Source organism: Zootoca vivipara, chromosome 8, assembly GCF_963506605.1.
Source record: "Zootoca vivipara chromosome 8, rZooViv1.1, whole genome shotgun sequence".
Lineage (NCBI taxonomy): Eukaryota > Metazoa > Chordata > Lepidosauria > Squamata > Lacertidae > Zootoca > Zootoca vivipara.
Genome location: NC_083283.1, coordinates 29,083,753 through 29,099,051, shown reverse-complemented (window position 1 = coordinate 29,099,051; position 15,299 = coordinate 29,083,753). Strand labels below are relative to the sequence as shown.

The 15,299-nt window shown below is 42.4% G+C and overlaps 1 protein-coding gene across 4 annotated transcripts in view; it reads right to left on the bottom strand.

Moving 5' to 3' along the window:
• Nucleotides 1–1,204: 1,204 nt before the first annotated feature.
• The window catches only part of TPD52 (tumor protein D52), a 38,625-nt gene continuing 24,530 nt past the window's right edge, over nt 1,205–15,299 (bottom strand). For 2 of the 4 annotated variants that reach the window (XM_060277738.1, XM_060277740.1), the window contains exons 2-7: nt 14,824–14,939; nt 13,352–13,500; nt 10,165–10,266; nt 4,367–4,408; nt 3,589–3,637; nt 1,205–2,480 (exon numbers count right to left, since the gene is read on the bottom strand). In XM_060277738.1, the coding sequence (XP_060133721.1) occupies nt 2,364–2,480; nt 3,589–3,637; nt 4,367–4,408; nt 10,165–10,266; nt 13,352–13,500; nt 14,824–14,939 (575 nt within the window). In that variant the 3' untranslated portion in view covers nt 1,205–2,363. The remainder of the gene's footprint in view (nt 2,481–3,588; nt 3,638–4,366; nt 4,409–10,164; nt 10,267–13,351; nt 13,501–14,823; nt 14,940–15,299) is intronic. The other 2 variants (XM_060277737.1, XM_060277741.1) reach the window with 1 other exon arrangement.

Here is a 15,299-nt window from a genome sequence, read left to right as displayed (position 1 = left end):
GCAGAGTACTCAACCTGAAGCGTACTTAACCCGAAGCATGGGTGTAATTGGTTCCGGAAGTCTGTTCATAAACTGAAGCGTTCATAAACTGAAGCGAACTTTCCCATTGAAAGTAATGGAAAGTGAATTAATCCGTTCCAGATGGGTCCGCGGCGTTCATAAACCGAAAATTCATAAACCGAGGTGTTCATAAACCGAGGTTCCACTGTACTGTACTGTACTTGTGATCCTTCTGTTACCGAAAAATTGGGATATTAAAGTAACAGAAGTAGATGCTTGGTTTCAACACAAGACATAAACATGCCTGAAACATTACTTTTTCAAAAGTTTAGAAAACAAAACGCCCTCTTGCTGTTGTAAATATAATGGTTTATCTCAATATATTCATTTAAAATAGTTTGTTCAAGTGCTTCCACCTTGTGGCTATTGTGAGACTAGCCTATTTTAGGTATAATAAAGTTCCTTATATTTAAAACTGTGTAAGACCTAAATATTTTTGGAGACAGAGTAAGCCTTGGGGGTGGGGGAGTGGTAAGTATAACAACACTCAATGACAATAAAGATCCAAAGCTTGACACCCAATTCTCTGGACTTACTTCTCCAAATCAAATCCTGGAATTCCAGTACTTACTTGGTATATGACCATTCTTTGAAACTGAAAATGGGATCCAAACGGAAACTGATGTCCAGACATGACTTTTGAGAATATGGCCTAAAACAAATAGGATTTTCATAGCTCTCAAGCACCTTGGGGTACTGCTGCATCCCATCACAAGTATCTGGGTGCCCAGGTTGCATCAGTGAGCAAAATGCTCCTCCTCCAACCCCATCTAGAAAGGAAGCGCTCTCTCAAATTTAGAAGCTCTAATTGAGACCACCATTTGAAAATGATAACCTTGTTTAAAAGATACAAGCCAACTCAAAGTAGCATTTTACATCTGAGAAGACAATGCTTTTATTTTAACAAGTAATCAAGTATTGAGGCTAAATCTGAAATGCTACAGAACGCTGTCAAATACAGCAAAATTGCTTCATAGGCATTATTTGTGGCAGCTCTGGTGCAGCTATAAAGATGAAGCCTAAGTTGCAATGCACCTTTTAAGAATGTGTTCTAGTTCATTTCAAGCTTTGTGATTAATGTGGCAAAACACTTCTGCTAAATATAACCTTACAGTGTGCCAGAAATTTGTCTAATGCAGGCACACAGTATACATACAAGGTGGGAGTGCATTTAGCTTCTAGGAAGCCAAGTCTTTTTACAAGATCAGCAACAGGTTTCAGTTAAGAGAACATTTTTAAGCATAGAAAGAGCTGACCGTGCTCATTTTTGTATTTCCAGGCTGTGAGATTGCCCACTTTATCTTATTCCAATCTTCCACTACAGCCAATTCAGAGCTTGGGTCTATAATGACTACATTCCAATGTGCATTTTCCCCAAATGGAAATGCATAGCTGACTGCACTGTTTGCACCATACACTTTCTTTCTTTCTTTCTTTCTTTCTTTCTTTCTTTCTTTCTTTCTTTCTTTCTTTCTTGAGAGGGGGGAGTGTTATAAGCAGCAGAAATAACATGGACTTTTAGTCTAATGTTCCTTTTCATCAATTAGCAAGCGGAAGGGAGCAACCATTTTATTTTTATAAGTATGGTGCTTCTAAACCACTCCCTTTGCAGTAGGCTTTTAATTTATGTTAACAGCTTGCCTCATTTTACTTCTGGAAGTCAACTTCCAATACCCAGGAGAAAACGGCATCTCTGCTAGTTGGAACTGTTCAGATAAGTTTACTATCAGGATTTTTATTTTTTTTAGGGAAACCATAAACATAGTGAATGTTTGTTGGAATCACCCTACTTTCAGTGTCCACTTACCAAGACCACAACACATACACTGATAACTTAACATTGCAATATCAAAGCAAGCTTATTCTGCCAGTGGAACCTCTTGCAACAGAACCAATTAAAGGTACACACTTAAAACAATGAAGTTTTCAAAGGTTTTGACAGTGAATTAAGTATGAAGAGACATGGCATGAAGCAACTGCTATTCGTCCCAGCACCTATCTTATACAGTGTTGAGTCCCATTTCTAAACCTTTTGTAAAACCTTAATGATTTCTTTGGACCAGAAATAAATCTTTTTAAATACTCAAAATGCATAAAAATTCCCCATCCCACAGATAACATAGGCAAGAGTGTATTTTATGGTTTCAAAAATACTCTGAACCTATAGAAACGATTTACATTGAACAGCTATAAAGCTAAGTGCTAAACAGAAGGACATCCTGGAAGAGTCTACAGCAGAGGTGTTGTGCTTCAGCATTTGCTTGTAGCATCTGGCAGTGGGTAGCACAAGGAAGGCAGGACAATCATTGAGTCTCCTCTTCTGTCTGCTTTGTAGTAGCTTCTGTGGCACTGGCATTGGCAGCAGAGTTCAAGACCTCTCCAAAGTCACCCCCAGGAGGCTTGGTTCCCCCAACCTTATACTGAAGAGAGATTTAGAGACTTCAGATTACACTCTTTAGAAGTTAAACTGCAATTATGGTTAACAGTCTATGGCTATATACTCAAATATTATTTCTCTCTGTCTCTTTGTGTAATCCACGTTTAGATAGCAAGGGAACACAGGTGCTTCCCATAGCTGCCCCACAATTATGAAACTTCCTTCTCCCAATGTCCAAAGCAGAAACCTGAATACAGAATAATTTTGTTCTTTATGCAGCAATTTAAAATCCATTATGTATTTCTACTGGGAACAGTTTCAGTTCTGAGCTTTTGGAAAACAGGTTGATACAACTGAATAAAGTGTGCACACGTGAGCATCTTAGCATACAGATTAAGTTTAGCCCCAGCAATAGTAGAGGAAACTTTGTAGTAAAATACCAGAGGTAGATAAATGATGTAATCTCAATTTGACATGCAAGCAACGTGTTAAAACAACCATCTCTGTGCCTTACAGATAAGGCAAAAAGATGGTTAGGCCAATTTGCATAATTGTGGTTGCATAAATGCCACACCCGGACAGACATACTAAAAAAAATCAAGTAAGGTCAATAGCTAAAACGCTGCCCAGTAAGATTTATTTTCTATGCTGTCATGACTTATTTTAATAGGCACATGATGATGATGATATTACGGGTGTACAAAATTTATTTAAATCATTATAATTTTAGTAGCCTACCTTAAGCATATCCTCGGGGTGTAGGTGCACACAAGGCATTGTATAAGCTACTAATTCAATGCAAGTTTGACTTCCTGAGAGTTTCAACTGTGCTTCCAATTGGTATATGGGGAGAGAAAGGAGGAAACTAACACTGTCCTGCTAATGCATTTCTCAGGCTGTTTCTACTGAGCACACTTCATTCTGGTCCCCTTAAGAACCAATAACCTGCCCTCTCTTTTCTCTTCCAACAATGCAGAACTTAAGCTTCATTTAGTTCCCAACGATGTGGTAGTGTTAGTAGACACCATAGTAGTTAAATGTTCTCCACTGTTCCAAGGAAGCAAAATACTCACAGACCAAGTATTCTTAGAAATCTCAGCTAATTTTTAAAAAATTATTTTAGGAATGAAATTTGTAGTTAGGAGATTTACCTTTAAGTTTTCCACTTTCTCTTCAAAGGACTTGAATGTTGGGGAATTTCTATTCAGGAAGGAAAACAAGAGTTACATTTCTTGTTTGGCCTTAGAAAATGTACCGTATATGCAATGGCCAACCACTTAAAGAAAAACATGAAGAGCAGAACAGTACTTTTAAGATGCAGCTATGGTGACAGTCAGTAGCCTGCACGATTCCAATTATACAATTCCCTTTTTTAAATTTCATTATTTTCCAGCCCAATCCTATATGCCAGGGGAGGGGGGAACTAGATCCGGTCAGTGGGCCAGATTCTGACACACACGCTCCCTGGGGGCACTTGCCAGACAAGCTGGGCCACCCACCTCAATCATCTGTTGTCAAATTAAACATTTCCCTTTACAGACCAGCGTAACATCAAACTGGGCTGATATTCAGCCAGCACCAATCAGCTGAACTCTGAAGTGTAGCCTATCCCATCTTGCATTTGGCACTAAATACCAAATGAAAACCCCATTTGTCAAGAAGCCATAGGCAGCACGCTTTAAAGCTCCCAATTATTCTTTTGTTTTATTTGTGTGTTTTTTCTCCACCCCCTGCAACAGACATCATACGCAATGCTATGCGTCACATACGATGCCATATGATGTTCTCACAACTGGTATTTAGCACTCTATATGGGGCAAGTCAAATACACCTTTACCTGTTTTAAATATGCATTTGCAGCAATCAAGATTATTTGTCCCTGCTTACATTAGAATAGGAACTAAAACTTAGTGCAATTACATACATTACCTCATAGCAGGCATGCTAATTGAATGTTGTAGACAACGTATACTACACGGCAGCGTTAAAAGAAAGGAGAATCAGTCAGATTATGAGGAGAGGTGTGCCATGTCCCTGCCATTTCATGTAGCAACACATTATCAGAATATTTATCCAACACACTCAAAACAGGCAAGCAAATTTGTCACCATGCACCACTAAGAGGCAAGCAGTAGCAACATATAAGCACATCATGCTAGGTTAGTAAACAAACTCCACAGGGTGGTTCTTAATGTAACTGATCAGATTTAGTCAAGAATGCCAAACATCATAGATTAATCAGATTAGGCCTGAGTGTAAACTTCAGAAGTACACCCAGAATTTTAAAACCTTAACCTAGGGATATAAACATGATCAAACATGTTAGTCAATATCAATGTGTTTTCAGAATGGGGCCAATCAGCTTCTGCCAAAAACCACTCCTCTTTTTATATTAGCACTTCATGTTCTTTATATTATCTTTATGTTCATCCTCACAACCATCCTGCAGGATATACCAGGCACCTATTCTTTTATCTGTTCACCCAGCCTGGAAAAGTGCAAGGAAGAATCGGATCTGGACTATCAATAACTATACAGTGGATCACAATAGCTTTCAGTATACTAATAATGCTTGTTCCTTCAGCAACACAGGAGTAGATAATGCCTTGGGGAAGTCACTACACTGTTATGGTGAGCTGTTACTTTATAGGCCGTCAGATAGGCTGCCAAGCCTATCCGGGTTTAGTGATGCGGTTGTTAAACAAGCCAGTTTTATGACATGTTCCAGATGATCAGGAAGCTAAAACAAAAAGTTATCAGCTTATAACCAGGGACAGGTTGTTCTACAGAAACGCATTCCATCTTGAGAAAAAGCAAAAATGGTTCTCACTTAAGCTGGTCCGAATGTTTCAATTATGTTCCTATATAAGCTGGAACGTCTCCAGAAGAGGGCAACCAAAATGGTCAAAGGCCTGGAAACAATGCCTTATGAGGAATGGCTTAGGGAGCTGGGTATGTTTAGCCTGGAGAAGAGAAGGTTAAGGGGTGATATGATAGCCATGTTCAAATATATAAAAGGATGTCATATAGAGGAGGGTGAAAGGTTGTTTTCTGCTGCTCCAGAGAAGCGGACACGGAGCAATGGATTCAAACTACAAAAAAGAAGCTTCCACCTAAACATTAGGAAGAACTTCCTGACAGTAAGAGCTGTTCGACAGTGGAATTTGCTGCCAAGAAGTGTGGTGGAGTCTCCTTCTTTGGAGGCTTGACAGCCATATGTCAAGAATGCTTTGATGGTGTTTCCTGCTTGGCAGGGGGTTGGACTGGATGGCCCTTGTGGTCTCTTCCAACTCTATGATTCTATGATTCTAAACTATTTCTGTATACAGTTTGGGAAACACCAATTAGTTTGCCAACTACACAACTGATACTAGCTACATAGGGTTGAGTCCAACTAAGTCATGATTACTATAACTTCTGAATTGATTTCAATGGGTCTACTCAAGGAGTACTGTATGGTTCACACTGTAGGTTGTCTCCTAGCTTTGAGTTTAAGTAACTGGATCATATTTTAACATTTGAATTTTTTTACCCTTGTGAAGACTGCTAACAGCTCTTCTGAATGCTGGGCATAGACAACCAAAACCCCACCATCTACAGACTAGGAAGTTGGCATTCATACCACCACATATACCACAAAAGCGACTCAAGGTGCACGTGTGAACATGCAGGCCCGGCCCTACGTGCAGGCTGGGTGGCGCAGGGCACCATGGCGCCGGTCCGCCGCGCAGCTGCGCCTGCCCGCCCGCCTGCCGCGCAGCAGCGTCTGTTGCACCCGCGCTGCGCGCGGCGCCCACCCGCCCATCGCGCTGGGAAACGGGGCGGGAGGGCGCCGGAACGGGGCGGGAGGGTGCCGGAGGGATCCGGCGGGCGCCGGAGGATTTGGCACACCACGGCGCCGGGAGCGCTTAAGACGGCGCTGTGAACATGCACCTCTCACTCACATCATTCCCCCAGGCACATCAGAGCTTAACCTCTAATTTTCACCTTTTAACATCTATTCACTTTCTTGCCCTATCATCTTGGTTGCTACTTTCTCTCACACATAAGCTCTTTACTGTTTTCCTCTTCCTGATTTTCCAACTGTTCTGCTCTTTGGCGATGAAGCAGCCTCAAGGTTGTCAGGTAGCAGCCTCAGTTCTGCTGCTATCCCTGCATCCCCTTGACCTATATTGCCACAGATCCAATTTCTCTCAAAAGTGCTGCACAATCATTGACAATGGAACTGGAAAGAATACAGCACACTTTCCACTTGCTTAGGGCTGGGATTTGTACTAGGCATTAAAGACAAGCTATCTTCCTCGAAATGCTTACTGTAGCTACAGCATGCCCCAAAGGGCCATAGCTCAGTGGCAGAGCATTTGATCTGCATGCAGTGTCCCAGCATCAATTCATGGCACCTCCAAAGGAAGGCTGTGAGAAACCCTGCCTGAAATCCACTGCCGGTCAGTGTAGACAACACTGAACTTGATGGACCAACTGGTATGATTCAGTATAAAGAAACTTCCAATGTTTCTAAAGGAATATAGTGCCCGGTGTTGGAAGTGAGCAATAGTCAAAACTGCTAAGAATTAAAAGGTAAAATGTTTTTTTGCTATTGTGATCCTGCACAGGGAAGTTCAGCAGACACATCGTTTGCTTTTCATTCTTCCAGTGCCATCATCCAAAGGAGGATTATCTTGCCTCTATTCTTGTTTGGTGCCCAGGTGTCTCACTGCGGAGGCGAGGCAACAGAAATCTCCCTCTTCAGATGTTCCACTGGAAGAATGTGTTATGTGCACATTACTATCCCCTTCTACTTTCCCCAGCAGGTCTGAAACATTCAGTCATATAATAGAAGGAACTAGAGAGGGGGCAGGAAAAATATCTGAGTTTTAGATAAATAAGAAAAGCTATTGCTCATTTCTGTGCTCCAATAAAGTAGAAGAGTATTACCTTAAAGGGAGAAATTCAACGTCATGCTAAGAAAATCATTCCATCGTGGCAAACATTTCAAGCTTGCCAGACAGAATGATCCCCCTGTGTGCTGTTTCAGTGATTCTCCCAATACCCTCCCCCCCCCAAAAAAAGTCATTTGGGAGGAGAGGAGAGAAGCTTAACTGCACAAGTGAAAGTCCTTGCACAGGGCTTCCACTAAGGGGACTCACTGGTTGAATCCCACCTACAAGTGTGGTTTGTGCTAGGGGGCAACGAGACTGTTCTTGCTAAGACTCTCTTCCTTAACAAAGGCAATCTGTTGTTATTTGATCGTTGGTAACATTCCCCTGAAACGGGCTATTCAATATGTTTAAGTGCTCAATCCAGGGGAAGCTTGGTTCATAGGAATCTGCAGAAATTACTCATAGTAAAAAAATTCAAACCAACTATCAAATAACAGGCCTAACATTTCTGGTACATCTTGTGATTGCGAGGTGGCAAAACCTGGGGTAGATCTGACCTCTGAGAAACCTGTATTCAAGGTCTATCCCTCTGTTTGGCTCTCAACAGGTAAGGCACCTGTCCATGGATGGATGGATGTGGTATCCAGACAGCATCCTTCCACTCACCACAGAAACCCTCTGCTCTTTCCCTGGCTCCCTTCACCTCTTCCATTCCTTATTTAATTGCATTGCTATTGCAATCAACTTCACAGGACTCTCCCCCCCTCCCCTGAATTTCACATATTATATATGGCTATCAACATTGAAGTGCTCTTCAGAGTTGCCATGTGCTATCTCCCACGTCCCTTCCGCAAATGGGTCTTCTCTGAGGACGACTTTATTGGATACAACCCAGTATTTCTAATAATCTATTAAACACTTTTTGAAAAGTTTTTTGTGGTGTGGAAGGAATACCCTAAAAACTACTTTAGCCCTCTTCAAGTTACCCAGTATTATGGTCAGTCAGGAGCTATCCACTAGACAACAGAAAGACTACTTGCATGCTCTACAGTAACTCTTCACAATCTTACCTAAAGGAATGTGTAAATGCGTGCACTCTGTAGGACACCAAGCAAACATTTAAAAATAAAGAGAAAGTTCCAGTATAAACACACAGGGATTTTCACAGTAAAAGAAGTGAGCTTGAAGTAGCACTTATATGTTAACTGACTACAGAAGAAAACGGCAGCAACAGAAGTGAAGGGTTCGTTTTCAGCAATGAAATCTAGCTCTGAGATTCAGCAGTTCCAAGGGAATATTGTGCAATTAAATGCAAGTGATTTTGCTTCTGAGTGAAGAAATCTGAGTGCAAGCACCCACAAACTTAAATAAGAAAGATGCAAATTTTTGTGTCGTCTACACGAGAAGCTGCCCAGAGTGTAACACAGAGCCCAAACTTGGCTTAGTGCAGGCTCCCAAAGAGGAAACTGCAGCCACTTTGCCACTCCCCAGTCCTTTTTTGCTGCCATGTTGAGCTGCACAGAACTGAGCCAAGCTTAAACAAAAGCCCAGATTGGGACACATGCTAAGCTCCCTGAATATTAGCCATGGGATGTAGCCAAAAGCAAGCTGGTTACAGGTTCGGGGGACATGCTAAAGCCAAACCTTAGTGCAGTGCAGCAGCTATAAAAGGGCCAGGGAGGAGCAACACGACTGCAAGCTCTTCTTCAAGGGTCCACACCTTCATACATTCATGTTCAAAGTTTGGCTTAGCTTGACATGCAAACCAGGTCACTGTGTGCCTGCTGTTATACCATGAGGTTTCATCACAAGCTCCCACAACCACTGCTTTATAATGAAGAAAAACAATCGGGCCCTTCAACCTCAGAAACAATGCAAATATTTTTATAAAAAGAACGCTTCCAGGAAATAGAATTCAAAGCTACAGTTCACGCATCCTCTGCTAAGGATACCTAGAGATGTTACAACCCAACACAAGTACGTTCCATCCCTCACCCCCAGAAAACCTCACCAACAGTACAAAACATATAAACAGAGTAAAAGATGAGAAGTATTGTAAACCACAATTCTAGGAGGGGAGTTAGTTTTCACAAAAATGCAGGTACCCAGAATGTTCTTGGTTTATTTCTATATGCCTGGGGTTCATGCAGCTCCCACATGCTTGCTTTTGGTAGCTTGATGGCTTCTCTCTTTCCCAGTGTACAAGTAACCGAAGAAGAGAGAACATGCGACTTGTTTAACCCCATTCCAACCGACTGCCTACCCTCCAACATGATTACATCAAGAAAGGAACATCTAGATGCAGGAGCTCTCCAGGACTAGTCTTATCAATTCAGTGCAGTACCGGCCCAACTGTTAGGTAGGTTGAGGCGGCCTGCTTCAGATGGCAGATTGTGTGGTTTTGTTAGAGAGAAGCACAATGCAGCTATAACTTTTTTAACACTCGGGAAGGAAACACAATTTGCAGACTCAGGCACCTAAATATCTTGGGAAGTGCACAGAATAGGAGGAACCTAATCAAGGCACATTGGGAAGATGCAAGTCTCAATGTGGATCACTACTAGCCCATTCAATGGACTGGGGACCATTTCACATGTAAGTGGCACAGTCCCCACCCACCCATTAAAAAAAAAAAGAATGTCATTAGCACAAGGCCAGAGGTGGTAGTTCCCTGCGCGTTCATGTCAAAATAAATGGCTTAGTTATAGAATCAAGCTGTCAGTTCCCAGCTGCAATCCACAAACTCTGCACTCTTGGAAGGGTTTGCAATTTTGTGTTTGGCACTGTTGAAACGCTATGCAGTGTAAACAGATATTACTACAGGCGAGGGGAAAATTAAAGTCATACTTCACATCTTCCAACTTCTTCGTTATTGCAGAGCCAACTGTTGAGAATGCAGCAGAAGCTTTCTGCCCAGCTTGAGACAGTGTTTCTGATGTCTTCTTATACCTAAATTAAAAAAAAAAGTCAACCTATTATCACAATTCTCAAACACCTGCCCCACAAGTGTTGGATCAGGCATACGTATTACTTTGCTCCTAGTGCACTTGAAATTAAGAAGCCATGCATTGCTAGTATGGCAGCTTATACAGTGGTACCTCAGGTTAAGTACTGTACTTAATTGGTTCCGGAAGTCTGTACTTAACCTGAAGCATACTTAACCTGAAGTGAACTTTCCCATTGAAAGTAATGGAAAGTGAATTAATCCGTTCCAGACGATGAAAAACACCCCCTAAAACAGCAATTTAACACAAATTTTACTGTCTAACGAGACCATTGATCCATAAAATGAAGGCAATAATCAATGTACAGTATTACCAAAAGCACCTCCCTGGCAGACTTGAAAGCTGAGACAGCACAATGTAGGGGGAAGTCCCTCTCAGAAGGTTGCTGGATCCTGTAATAATGTATCACAGTTGTCTAATCTGAGGGTTATCAGAGCATGGATAAGTCAGTAAAAGGTGCTCCATGACAGCAACAACCTGCACCTTGACAATGATGGATGAACTATCCCCAGGCTGTGAAACTGTTCCTTCAGAGGAGACAAACACAGCCCAAACAGTACCTCCCCCTTTTTTTGGATCAGGCCACAGTGCACTGGCCTCCATTCAGTTCCTGCCTGTTTCCAGTGCACTAGCATCTCAACCCTTACAACAACGCGATGTGAGAGGCAGCATCTACTTCTGTGTCACGTACCACATCTATAACCTGCTTTTCCTTAAAGGAGCCCAAGGCACAGGCCTTCCTACAATCTCTCACAACAACCCTGTGAAGTGGGCTAGGCTGAGCGTGGTCCATGGCTGAACAGGGCTTTCAACATAGTCCTGGCCGGATACACGACTCTACCAACCAATCGAAACTCCCAAGTCTGCACAAGCTGCGAAAGCGGCAGCAAACCGGCCTTCTTCCCGGTCACCCTGGGCAGGGCTCCATAACGGCCATAACCAGGGAAGGGAGCACAGGCTCACCCGTCCCGCGTGGGAAGAGGAAGGCGAAGCTGCCCCTGTGGGGAAGGGGAGAGGTGGCTGCGAGGCGCGGGTGAGACGAATCCCCCTCGGCAGCAGTGAGGGGTGAGGGGGGCTCCACCCTACCGTGAGGCCACCTGCGAGCACCGGTGGGGCGGCACCTTTTCCTCCCGGCCCCTTCCCACGCCCCTCGGCTCACCTGGCGATGGCGTCTCCAAGCAGGCACAGCAGTAGAAGAAGCCCACCGAGGGAGCGGGGTGACATGGCGGGAGGGGGGTCTCTTCGAGCAGGTTCCAATCGCGCCCCCTCTTCGCTCCTCTCACACGCAGCCCGGCTACAGCCGCCTAACCAGGCTTCAAGACGTCAACAAATTGGGACGCGGCGAAGCCGTGTGTCACTGCCTTTAGCCGGAGGCCGATTGTGGAGGCCCCGTCGATGTCCAGGCTGTGCTCCAGGCAGCAGCGAGGCCTCCAAGAGCCTCTGCAGCCGGAAGCCGATTGCAAAGGCCTCCGCAGGCCCCTGCCGATGTCCAGGCTGCACTCACTTCTGGGTTACCTACTTACAGGTTAAAATTGTACGTAACCTGAAAATACACAACCCAAAGCATATGTAACCTGAGGTACCACTGTATAAGCTTCTTCAGCCCTTAGCATTTCCAGTGAACACTAGCTTCAGTACATCAAATTTTTCTGAAAAGTTAGCTTTTGTATCCTGCGTCCCTTTCCTCTATCAAAATGAGAGAAACTGGGTTTAGAACTCTCTCTTTTTGTAAAAGTGGCATAACTAACAAGTCACAACAAGGCATTTACAGGAGAGCACATGGAATAACTAATTTGGTTTAAAATGGAAAAGGTTTGCCAATAACACATCTCTTTCGCAACATACATGGCAAAATATTTGCTACACGATACAATTTGTGCGGTAAGTAAACAGCTGGGAGAGTTGCCTCATCTTCCTATCAGACTTAACCAGAAAAACTTCTAGAAAACTGCAACACATCCAGGTTCTTTTGTCTTAGATGATGGTGCCAATACGCCATATTGAGTCTTTTACCCACAGTTGCATTAGGCGTTTTCAGCAACTGTAGCTGACCAGAAAGAATGAACCATCTGGCCACATGTTCAACACACGTGCTTAAGAACAGGGACAGGAAGCTGTGGTCCTGCAGATGTTACTTAAGTGCAGCCCTGTGTCTAATACACTGTGTTTAATAGATTATTGTATTTTAATATTTTGTTCCAATTTTGTTGGAAGCTGCCCAGAGTGGCTGGGGAAACCCAGCCAGATGGGCAGGGTATAAATAATAAATACATAATAATAATAAATAATATAATAAATAATAAATATAATTAATAATTAAATAATGTATTATTATTATGTCTAGCCCAGCATTCTTCTCCCACAGTGGACAATGAGAATGATAAATTGATGTAATGTTGAGATGTGTGTGTGTCTTTGGGGTATAGAAATGAATAAAGTATGTATTTGATTCCATTTATTGCTTCCCATAAAATACATTGGAAGTGTTTTCACAATAAAAACATCAATATTCAAAAACAATTGCAATGGCATTCTCACACCCACAATCTCCCAGACATCCAAAGAAACACTGCCTCCAATATATGTGCCGAACTACAGCTTAACCCTGACCAAAGGTCATGCTGCCAGGGATTGATGAGAGTTGTCATTAAACAACATCGGAAGAGCCAAACACTTAATGGCATGACCATTCTAATCAATCCTGGAAAGAAGCTACCTTCTGCCTTGACTAAACCTTGCCAAGACATTAAGGACCGATTCACAAAGTTTTCCTAGCTCAGGCTTCATGCAAAGTGTCTGAATGCTCTCTCATCGCCGAAGAGAATCCAGGAGTATAGAAAACTAACATTTCAGAAAGAATGGTCTCCTCTGAATGGTCCTGCTAAAACCCTCACTGCAAACATATAACCTGCCATCACTAGATCCTGAAACAAAGGCTTCCTCTGAGAAAGCCCACCAAATTCAGCTGATGAGGAAACTCAAGCCCATCCCTTGCATTCAGGCAAAATAATTTAAGTGAAGAAACATACGCATTTGTTGCTGTGACATCTTGCCACCCTTTGGAAAGGTTCTGCCTCAGCTCCTGCAGTGAACTGATCCCCAGTTTTCTCTTTATTTCTGCTAGGTGCTTCTCTTTAGCAGCTAGTACCTGTGACAAAGTCTGGATTTCTTCTTCCACCTACAAGATAGAGCCCATGAAGAAAATCAACTAGGGAAGCATAAGCTACCGAGGAATTATTTTAGAGCAAATGTTTTGACATTTCCTATCAACATTTACTTGTTTGGAACAAATCACACTTGCATCCTTTAAAGATTTAAATATACTGTATGTTAATTATAGGTTTCAGTTTGAGACAAAACACCAACCGATTCTGATTCAGTAAACAACTAATAGCGCCCCAATTCAATTGCATGGGTAATTTTCACATCTACTTATTAATGAACTTATTGGTTGCTTTTAGTTATTGGTTGCTTTTTTCCCTGAGAAAAGCAACTCAAAGCAACTTCCAATCAAATTAACATTTGCATTAAAAACAGCATAAACTAAAACAGAAAAATCTAAAACTTGTAATGGATTTAAGGCAATGTAATTCCCTCTGTTTCCAATGTTCAGGCTGCAAGTGCCTTTGCACAGATAATCAGGGTTGTTGGGTTTTTTTAAACAGAACTACAGAAAGCCTTCAGGCAAAGAATAAACAAACCCTAAGCTATGGCGAACCCCACAAACAGTTTGGTAATGACAGAATGCTCAGTGGCCATGTTGGTTTGGGGCGGGGTAATGGAAAAGAATGGTTGAGTTCCTGAACAGCAGAGCAAGAAACATGAAAAGCTTTGAAGGCACAAAGTGAGTGCTACATCTGCAATGTCTTTCAAGCATTCTTATTCTAAACCAAAGCCTTCTGCATTTGCAATTCCAAATGCCAACTTCTGCTTCAGCTCTTTTTAAAAATTCTGTAAGGAGGCAGAGCTGATCGAAGCAAGTGTGGCAACAGGTAACCAGGAAATAATTTTGCTTGCAAAATAATATACTGATCAATATGTGTAAATTAAAATGGATGCATTGATATTTAAATGTATTGTTAATGTAAGCCGGTTGGAGGTCCTTCTTCTGGTGTTTTTCTGGTTGTTTTGTTTTCCCTTTAATGAATTTGCAATTGTTAAAACCCCCAAAATATACGAAGCACACAAATCAGTTGAACCTTTCATGCATACACAGGTAGCTTAAGCCATAAATCAAGGTTATACATATTGTACTTTTCTTCCAGCAAACACAAAGCTGCTGTACATGGACCTTCCACTGAGACCAAGACACAATTAACTACAGAACAGCACCACGCGGCCTTAGGCCATTCACTGTGTCCATTTTTAAGAACTCTGCTTATTACAAATTATTTTCCAACAGCACTATCAGAAAGACAGCCTCATAACTCCATATTAAATGTAACTGTGGCTCACGCATGTGAATCAGATCAATTTTGAGGGCCACACATAACAGGTTTACCTTAGCAAGCTCTCTTCTAAGTTCTTCCTGTTCTTCTTCTGACAAAGCCTCTGCAACATTAACTGAAGCAGCAGCATCTTCTCCAACTTCGGGAATTACTTCATTTTTCAGCAGATCTTAAAAGAAGAAAAGAAAAACCCCTCAGATTTGTCATTTGGGATCACTAATTTAAGATTGCTTTGTTGTGAAACATTCGTCATCAAGGCTGGTGGTGTGTGTGAAAAGCAAGAGTGGTGGTTTCCCACTGCTGCAATGGTGCAGGGATGGTGAACTTGCGGCTCCTCACACATTGGACTGCATCATCCCCAACCTTTTGGCTGTGCTGAAGGGTCACAGGTTTCCCATGCCCCTGATAAGAGGACTGTCTGAATTATCTTGCTGTAAGGCAGGGGTGTCAAACTCAAATTCATCGGGGGCCGCATCAGCAGTTTGGTCACCCTCAAGGGGCCGATTGTATCTGGACTATGTGTCCACTC